Source organism: Zeus faber (genome assembly GCF_960531495.2).
Source record: "Zeus faber genome assembly, chromosome: 8".
Taxonomy (NCBI): domain Eukaryota; kingdom Metazoa; phylum Chordata; class Actinopteri; order Zeiformes; family Zeidae; genus Zeus; species Zeus faber.
The window spans coordinates 1,832,198-1,842,556 of NC_137195.1; the positions used below are offsets into that span (position 1 = coordinate 1,832,198).

The 10,359-nt window shown below is 45.5% G+C and overlaps 1 protein-coding gene across 1 annotated transcript; it reads right to left on the reverse strand.

The window, feature by feature from the left end:
- Nucleotides 1-1,168: 1,168 nt before the first annotated feature.
- LOC307234159 (cytochrome P450 4B1-like) lies at nucleotides 1,169-9,173 on the reverse strand (the record flags this gene model as incomplete). Its single annotated transcript, XM_080005762.1, has 12 exons — nucleotides 1,169-1,367; nucleotides 2,394-2,476; nucleotides 2,588-2,652; nucleotides 3,974-4,107; nucleotides 4,223-4,413; nucleotides 4,522-4,628; nucleotides 5,038-5,192; nucleotides 5,278-5,402; nucleotides 6,743-6,870; nucleotides 7,789-7,833; nucleotides 8,016-8,160; nucleotides 8,985-9,173. 12 exons carry the CDS (start codon nucleotides 9,171-9,173, stop codon nucleotides 1,169-1,171), a joined length of 1,566 nt encoding a protein of 521 aa, XP_079861888.1.
- Nucleotides 9,174-10,359: the final 1,186 nt, after the last annotated feature.

The following is a 10,359-nucleotide window of genomic DNA, read 5'->3' on the forward strand; positions in this document are numbered from 1 at the left end:
ATGTACTTTACACTTACAAGTACAAATCGGTAGAAAAACACTTTGTGTACTAAGATTATACTATTAGTATGGAAAAATATCCTTATTGTCTTTTTTTTTCACTAAATATATGCATCAAATGCCATATAGTTCATTGTTTCATCGTTAGTTTGAGAGGTGTTGTGTGACACCGTGACCGCATTGGGAAGGACAGTTTGGTGAAAAGTTGTCGGTGAAACTAGTACCTGTATCGTGGGACTGCACCACTAACCGCATGAAAACTATAACATAATGTCTTTCATAACACAGTATTAGGAAAATGTTTCAAATAGATGAGACAAGCATTTTCTTTGCATCATAAAGACAAGAGGATGGGAAAATGGAATATTTAAAATGTAATTATGAAGTAAAGGGGTCATTAAAACCCATATTAACTTCTAAACCAGTTGATTTCTGTATTATCAGTTATTTAAATATACAGAACAGTCCCAGAAACCCATTGTTTGATCAAATTAAGCAGCTTTTTTCTGGAGAATCTGCATGGAGCAAAATGTTTTGCCCAATATGAAAAAGAAAATAAAAATGCCAAATGTAGAATTTCTGCAAAGACATTTCCAACTGAAGAAAACAGTTTATGTTATTATAATTGTTATTATTTATAAGGCATTTATAAAAGAGAAAAGAAAAATACAAACGAAATATTCTGTTCATGGAGTTTTTTCTGACATACGACTCATATGAGTATGTTGTTTCAAACATTTAAATTCCCTTAATCTTTAACCTTTAATCCTTTAACCTTGCGATGTAAAAATCATCTGATAAAAAGTTAGAGCTATGAAGCAAATACACTGCGATAAACCACATAAAACAATTTCATATCATAAAACATTTAGATTATGTTTATTGTTTGATAATAAGCAATAAGCAGCAATGTTCTGACATTCCATCCATTCTGTCGCACTAGTGGTTATAAACTGTAATAATGTGTAATATGTAAGAAATGTTCTTTAAATCACGGTGAGTGGGAGTGCCAGTCACTTTTTGCCAAGTACCATTTTAAAAAGTGACGCAAAATTGTAATTAATTTCAGAAACATCGCACCTGACTCATCCTATAAATCACATACAATCTCCCTTTTAACAGTGGGATTAAAAACAGTTTCTCCAAAGACAACCGTATCCCCTAATGATTAGAGTGAGTCGTCGGGCGGTGTCTCTTCAGGCTCCACCGCTCGGATCTTGATGTGGATGCCGTTGAGGGAGCGCAGCACCAATCTGGGGATTAGTTTGGGTTTCTCCAAGGGATCCTCGATCAGGTGGAACCTCTTCAGCGTCAGAGCCATCACAATTTTCATCTCATTCATGGCAAAGTTCTGACCGATGCAGTTCCTGTAAGTAAGACAAACACATTTTTTGTTTCGGCCAATTAATGGTCCAATAGGGAAACAGCTTCATTTTGTCTTTTTGTTCAGAATCACAATGAGAATGACTTTATTTCAAGGTCATTTACATGTACTAGGAATTTGTTGTGGTGGTTATGGCTGCGTGTCTGCAGACAATTAGCATTACAAAACACTGAGTCTGAGGATAAATATAAAAAAAATACTTAAAGAGAATAATAAGTAAATAAAAAATAAGTTAAAAAAAAAAAAAAAAAAAAAAAGTGCCAAACACAAATAGTCGAATAAACAAAACAAAACAAGAATAGTGAAATATATAAAATATACAGAATATGCAATCTGATCCTATGCACAGGATACATTTTTGGTATGGTTATAAAGTATGATTATAAATAACCATTTTGTACACAGTTTGTACCTTGTTATTGCATGTATATTATTGCACAAGTATATGAGTGAGTGTGGGGGGGGGGAGCAAAGTGCCTGACATAAAAAGCAAAGAGCACAGAAAAAATATAATGTTGTGTTGTATCAGCAAACAAACAAGCCGCTGGAACTTATTTACTCGCGCAGGCTCTGACAAGAACCTGTAAATCAGTAGCTGCTGAGCGGCTGTAAAGTGGAAACCAGGCTAAAGTCTAAGAAGCCCAAACGCAGGCAGGCAATACCCTTTTTACACCAAAATGAGCGGGTATCCCACGCCAGAAAAGTGGCGTGTCAGGGTTCCAGTGTGATTTGAGAACAACAAGGTAGAAACCCGCGCCGGCATGGTGCGGTGCTCGAGTGGCTCAGAGTCCAACAGAGAGCCTGGGGGTTCTGAGCTCATATGAAATGATCGAATGATACATAGATATTCCTGTCTATTTATGCGCCAACGTCTGGAAACGGCGAAAATTTGTCCCAGGAATGAAACCAGGGTATAACCTTTACCACCAATGACAAATGCCAGATGTTACCAGGTTCTTGGCGCAGTGGGAAAGGGGAATAAGGGACACATGGGGAGGTGAAGGCAGACCTGGGTCCAGCAGAGAAGGGCACGAAGGCGTAGGGCGGCCTCGTAGCGATGTTCTCCGCCAGGAAACGCAGTGGGTCGAAAGCCTATGAGGGAACGAGGTGAAATCAGGGTAAAATGACGATGCAAGGTCGGATTTTTAACAATACACATCGGCAACATCTGACTGGTTGAAGGTCCTCAGAGGGTTCACTCACATCAGGGTTCTCCCAAACTGTAGCGTTCCTATGAGTACTAAACACATCGATTCCAATTTCACAACCTAGAAAAGAGGAAACGTGTCATTTGAGTTGAAAGTTACATGAGTGATATTTTATCTGGCAATGTTGATTGAATGAGTTTAAGACATTATTATCATTATTACCTGTTATCTAATTGTCTGACACAGTTAACCACCACATCCTTGTCTCATACCCTCAGAGCCTCTCCTGGGTTACATCATACTTGGCAAATCGCTCATACCAGGTCTCATGGAGAGGATTCCTGTCCAGACCTTCCACTCTAAACGCTGGCGTCCCTCAGGGCTCCGTCCTGGCTCCTCTGCTGTTCTCCTTCTACTCAATCCCTCAATACTGTGATCTCCTCCCATGGCTTCATTGCTATGCAGATGACACTTCACTATACTGTATCTCTCCTTTCCCCCTTCAGAAACCCTGATAGAGGAGGCATCTCTGTATGTCTCCAAGACATTAACGCATGGATGTGCACCACTTGTCTGTCTGTGCACCACCTGTCTGTCTGAACACCACCTGAAGCTCAATCTGAACAAGACAGAGCTCCTCCTTCTCCCTTGAAAAGACTGCCCTCACGCAGACCTCTCCATCACCATTGAGAACACCAAGGTATTTTCTCTCAGAATGCCACAAACTTTGGGGTAATTCTGAACAACCTGCTCGGCCCCCATCGCAACATCCGTAGAATATGTCCATTCCTCACGAGGGAAGTGACATAAGTTCTGGTTAGGGTGCTTGTCATCTCTTGTAGAGACTACTGCACTGATTTCCGTCTGGACTACCTGCCTGCTCCATCAGACCTCTACAGCATCCAAAACGCAGAAGCATGTCTCGTGTTCAACAAATGAAAATTCTCTCATGTCTCTTCCCTCTTTCCATCACTTCACTGCTTCCGATCTCTGCTCAGACGCTTGTGTTCTACGAAAAGGCTGTCCATTCAACTATCTCCATCACTGGTCAGGCTCCAGACTCCTCCACCCTTGTAGGACGCTCAAGTGTGACTCTATTCATCCTATTTAGCACCACAACGGTGGATGGACATCCCCCTAGTGGCAGAATGTCTGAATCGCTGCCTATCCTTCATCTCAGACTGAGACCCGTCGATTCAGACACCTGACTGCACCGACCTGTCTACCTCATGAGGATCTCTTTCCCCACTGACTTTCTTTACTTAATTTTTCATGTTACTAAACAAAAAATCTCCATTACCTCTATTAACACTACTTATTCCGAGAGAAGGTTTAGCATGACTGTGACATACAGTTGGTGTGATATCCAGACCAAATGTCCTTATTAGTCTTTAAGTCATTGGACAAAAGCGTCTGATCATTGACATGTGATCTAATATACCTGCAGGCACACTCCGTCCATCGTAGAAGGTCATGGGTTTGCTCAGTTTACGCGATATTCCAGGCACAGGGGGGTAGAGGCGGAGGCATTCTTTTAAGCACATGGTGGTGTAAGGAATTTTATTCAAATCCTCCCTAGAAAACAAGTTTGTGTTTTAGGGCTTCTTTCAAAGCAAATGACCAATGTCATTCCGTGGCATCTCCATTATGTCGGCTAACCAAAGAAAGAGTGTGTCTGCGCTCATCGTACCAGTCCATGGTGTCCCTGTCTCCCAGGACCTGGAGGACCTCTTCCCTGCAGATCTTCTGGTGCTCAGGGTTGCAGGCCAGGCCGTAGAGGGCGAAGGAGATGCTGCTGGCTGTGGTGTCGTGGCCCTCAAACATGAAGGTGTCCACCTCCGCCCGGACTGCGTCGTCTGACAGACCCTGCTGGTCTTCGTCCTGTAGACGAGGGATGGCCACAAAAAAAGGGCAGCGAACCATTCATTCACATCAGCTTCAAGGTATTAAGTTAAACCAATGAATCTGAGGTGTGGAGACGTGACGGACCCTGGCAGAGAGCAGGATGTCCAGAAAGTCCAAGTTTCTCTTGGCTTGGGCTGCGTCCAGCCCCCTTTCATACTTCAACACCTCTTTCCTCTTTCTTATCACTTCCTCTACAAAGGAAAGCATCAAGGGATAGTAATGGACGTTCACACCCACAATTATAACTCATGTGGGACTAGAGGATCATTTCACGCCTCACATTCAACATCACTGAGGTCACTGATGAAAATAAAAGTCTCAAAATATTTCTGAAGATTGTTCTAGAAAATCAAAAAACACTAAAAGTGATCTTGCTTAGAGAGAACACTGGGTTAACAAGGGTTGGCAACCCTGGAATACTGCACCTGTTGTGTAGAAAATACTCTTTTCCTTCCCTCAGGAATCAGTGTGAATCAGGAAACAACTTTAAATGTAGTTCTAACATCTTCAGGAATATCTCCGGCAGAGGAACTTTGCTGTTTGTGGATGTTTCTGACACTAAACCCCTTTTCCCTAAAAACCCAAAAGGACAGCGAATACCTGTGTGAGAGTGCGCCACTCGGCAGGCTTTCCTGAACCTGTATCCATGTGGACTGAGGTGGAAGATGATGTCGTTGTGGTACCAAAAGTTCCTTAAGCGCATGTTGACCAGGTCGCTCAGCTTGTACACGGCTTGGATGTAGGAGTTGGTCCCACTGAAAGAGACGGAGGCATTTGAGACAACAGACCAGCCACCAGTAGGAGTTGGTGGAGGAGAGACCCCGGAGGACGTGCACTGACCTCTCCGTCTGACAGCTGCTGTCGTGGCTGAACGCACATTTCATGATGCTGTCGAGCGTCATCAGACTGACGTGTTGGAACAACTCGAAGGAGCGGCTGCTGCTGGCGTGGCCCCCCCACTTTTCCTGAAGAGGAAACACAGTCTACACAGTCTTGGTCAAAGCACCAAGCAACCTCCACGAGAGGCTTAACTCCCACACCCGCACCCCTCTACTACTGTGGAAGAGCTTGTCTTTCCAGCTCTGTGAAAAACATTTTTTATTTGACCTCAAACACAAAATAGACACCAAATGCTGCATTTATGAAACATGACAGAATGATACCTGCTCAAAATAGGCGATTGACGCCTTTCCCATTGCCAGGAGGGGACTATGCATTTATTTTTTTTCTGGTCTGGTGCGTCACGTTTGACGTCATGAACTCGCTGGAAAAGGGGCGTGTCATGATTCCAGTGTGATTGGGAACAAAACAGGTGGATCAGCATGTCGTATCCATGCCCGCCCCGGCAGCATCTAGTGCAGGCACTGGTCCTTCGGAGCGGAGACGCTACTCCGATTCAGAGACCGGCTTGGGGCGCGGCTGGAGTGGCTCGGAGCCCGGTTGGGAGCATGGGGGTTCTCCGCTGAGGTCCCCATGGATCAATCCCCACACAACCCAAATATTTCATGCTCCCACATGCGGGGAAAAAAGTCAATAACAAAAAAGTAAATCATTTGGTTTTTGGATTCTAAATTAAATATAAAATGATCAAATTACATATTCCTGTAATTTCTATTTATGCACCAATGTTCAGAACTTCAACGCATGTGACGTCCCACTAGTAAAGGGACCAAAATTAGCGAGTCTAGCCAGGTGTTCTGTTTCCATCCGAGCCAATCGGAGCTGGAGCTGATAAAAACCTGTGTCTATTGCAGGGTCATTTGTCCCGGGAACCCGGGTGTAGCCTTTCCTACTAATCACAAATGCCCGATTTTAGCGAGTGTAACTGGGATTTTGGCACAGTGGGAAAGGGGTTTTAATGTTCTGAGGATTCCACCTTGCTGCAGGCTGAGCTGAGGAGCTGCTTAAGATTAGGAGGAAGTAGATGCTGTTCAGCTGAATGTGCAAAGATAGAAGCGATAGAGGTTTCTCTGCAGCGACAGGGACAGAGAGATTCTACCTCTCCACCACCCAGACGTAGAAGGCCAGGGTGGTGTGGGAAGAGTCGTGCGAGGGGCCTAATGGACTTCCTTGTCGGCGTTATACTTTGAAAAGAGTGTATGCAGCTACTTTTCATCGAGCTTCAGTCAGTACAGCCAAACGGAGCCAACACAACGTCCAATAAGCAGTGAAACGTCTTACTTTACCAGGATTTACCAGAACCTTTCAATCCACTTAAATCTGGGACAGTGCTCATGTCCACTGTATTTCATCATCTCTACGCTATTATTACCAAACACTGAGGCCTGTGATAGTGGGAACTTACCAACATGGTGTTGGCAGAGTCTGACATCAGTTTGACGTACGGCTTCAGGATGTTGTAGTGGAAACCGGGCGTCAGGAGCCTCCTGTGACGGAACCACTTTTGGCCCCGAGACACCAGCAAACCATCACCTGGATGGGGGAGCGGGGAGGGGGGAGAGAGGCAATCAGCTACACACCTTTATGTTATGTTTTTTCATTCAGATCGTAATTAGGGGTCCTGCGGGCTGGACCCCTAATAATTAAAGCTTAAAGTATCTGAAACACGACAACCGCAGTACATGCAGACATGGTTGAGGTCTCGTTGGAACTGGGATGTTTCAGATGTGTTGTTGTTACGGAGTTCAATCAATATCGATGTACATTTGGAGCAGAAATTAGTGAAAAAGTTCAATTGACTAGAATTAGAAGAACGTTGATGCGATTTCATTAGTTTGAGCAGCGGGACGCTTTGTGACATCATCATCCGATGTTATTTAAGTCCAAGCTTTGTCTCTTGATATTTTATCTCTTTTGCTCTTTTTGTAAATTAACATTCTGTTCACATCTAACCCCGTGTTAGATGTGTCATTGTGTCCCTCCTTACTTTGCAGGATTCAAGGAAGTCGTAACGTACAAACTCCATGATGCGTTTTTGGACTCGGAACGCATCGGAAAACTAGGACCCAGAATATTATGAATGAACAACGTCATTACGTCAACACACGGCTCTCTGGTTGAAAGCTCTCCAAAACAGGAAGTAATGGTGCGTTCGAGGAACTCAGAAGTACTGCTGCGTTCAGTGGAACTCGTATAACTCTAATTTGTGTTTTTTTCCACCAGATATATTTTTTATTTCAAGAGATTTTTTGTTGAGTTATGAAATAATTATGTTGTTTCTGTGTTTTTGTGTTCCAGATGCCAAAGAGATGCTAAAAGTCTCAGAAAATAAATAATTATTTAATTTGGTAAATACACTTTAAAAACTAAAAAAACAACAACAAATATATATCAAATATAAAACACCAAATAAAATATATGAAATATCAAATAATAGCCTGGAGGTCTCACCGATCCATGGGATGAGAAATCGATAGATAACATCATCCTTTGGCTCTGAGGGAAACAGGTTCAAAAAGACAGAAAGGATGATGATGTGATATGACACACACACACACACACACACACACACACACACACACACACACACACACACACACACACACACACACACACACACACACACACACACACACACACACACACACACACACACACACACACACACACACACACACCTGCGGAGGCCAGGATGGTCTTGACGTAGTCCGGGTGGTGGATGCTCAGGTAGACCACGGAGGGTCCGAACCAAACAGGGAAGGCCAGAGGGAACTGTGTCCCCCATTCCACCATTTTGTTCAGGTCGTTCCCGTCTTGTTTGAACTACAAGAAAACATGGATGGTATACATGGTATATGGATATCTATATGGATGTGTGTGCATGACAAGGGACAGGTGAAGTACTCTGACTGTGTCAGATGTTGCTTAATAGTATCATGTCATGTTTTGATGAGGACGCTGGAGGACGATCCTACAGATCTTCCTTTGTGTGGTTGGTGACTGTTGGAGCATGTACCTTAAAGGGAAAGAAAGTCAAAGGAATACCTCACAATAACAACATACGAGGTAACACTGTCGGTATAAGATTGATAGATTGATATACAGATAGACAGATACACAGAGAGCTACTGTATATGATAGGCAGATACACAGACAGACAGACAGACAGACAGACAGACAGACAGACAGACAGACAGACAGGCAGACAGACAGACTCTTCGTTTCTCGTCAATCATTTCACTCTACACAAGTTTCTTATGAATAGGAAGTATATTTGAGATAATAAGTGTAAATGTAGACTTATAATTCATAATTATGACTAAAAAGAAAAAATATATCTGAGGAGTATCTCATCATTTAGACTTAGTTCAAATAAAGTAGGAGATACTCCCCAAATGTTCCATATTTCTTTGTTTCCATGGAAACTTCCTGACATCAAACCCTGAAAAGGCACCTGGACCTCCCCCCGCCTCGTCCCCCTCGGTGCAGCGTCCCGTCGAACCCGTGCGATCGGGGCGTGGCAGCCTGCGGAAGGTCCGTCTCTCCCTGGAACTGTCAGCGGGTTCCCTGTACGCGGGATGCCCGTCGGAGCTTCTCGGGCTGTCGGGGTTGGGGAGCCATGACACGGCGCCCGGTGCGGTCGGTACCTCGGGAATGTGTCCCAGCAGCCAGTGCGACGGGGGTCCAGGGAAAGGATCCAGGGTCTGCAGCAGCATCCTCCTGCGGACCAGCAGCTGGGTGGCCTTGAAGCAGATCAGGACCAGGACCAGGACCGGGACCAGGACCGAGACCAGATCCGGGGATCGGCTCCACTCTGTCAGGCTGGAGAGCTGCATGGCGCCGAGGAGCAGGACGGACAGACAGGAGGAGGAGAGACAGACAGAGAGACAGGAGGAGGGCTGTAGCAAGGTCTGTCTGCAAGAGGGGGCGTCACTTGTAGCAGGGGGCGTCACCTTTTGCAGAGGGTGTCACTTGTAGCAGGGGGTGTAACATGAGGGGGGCGTCATTGGAGCATGGGGTGTAACATGAGGGGGGCGTCACTTGTAGCAGGGGGTGTAACATGAGGGGGGCGTCACTTGGAGCATGGTGTGTAACATGAGGGGGGCGTCACTTGTAGCATGGGGTGTCACTTGTAGCAGGGGGCATCACTTGTAGCAGAGGGTGTAACATGAGGGCGGTGTCATTTGTAGCAGGGGGTGTAACATGAGGGCGGTGTCATTTGTAGCAGGGGGTGTAACATGAGGGGGGCGTCACTTGTAGAATTGGGTGTCACTTGTAGCAGGGGGTGTAACTTGTAGCAGGGGGCGTCACTTGTAGCAGGGGTGTAACATGAGGGGGGCATCACTTGTAGCAGAGGGCGTCACTTTTAGCGCTGGACGTAACGTGAAGGGGGCATCACTTGTAGCAGGTGGCGTCACTTGTAGCAGGGGGCGTCACTTGCAGCAGGGGGCGTCACTTGTAGCAGGGGGCATCACTTGTAGCAGGGGGTGTAACATGAGCGGGGTGTCACTTGTAGCATGGGGTGTCACTTGGAGCAGGGGTCGTAACATGAAGGGGAGTCACTTGTAGCAGGGGGCATCACTTGTAGGGGTGTATCTTGTAGCAGGGGGCATCACTTGTAGCAGGGGGTGTCACTTGTAGCAGGAGGCTTCACTTGTAGCAGGGGGCGTCACTTGTAGCAGGGGTTGTCACTTGTAGTAGGGGGTGTCACTTGTAGCAGGGGGCGTCACTTGTAGCAAGGGGTGTAACATGAAGGGGCGCCACTTGTATCAGGGGGCTACACTTTTAGCAGGGGGCGGAACATAAAGGGGGTGTCACTTGTAGCAGGAGGTGTAACATGAAGGGGGCGTCATTTGTAGCAGGTGGTGTCACTCGTAGCAGGCGGCGTAACTTGTAGCATGGGGTGTCACTTTTAGCACGGGGCGGAACATCAAGGGGGCATCACTTGTCGCAGGGGGCGTCACTTTTAGCAGGTGGTGTAACTTTTAGAAGGGGGTGTAACTTGTAGCAGGGGGCATAATA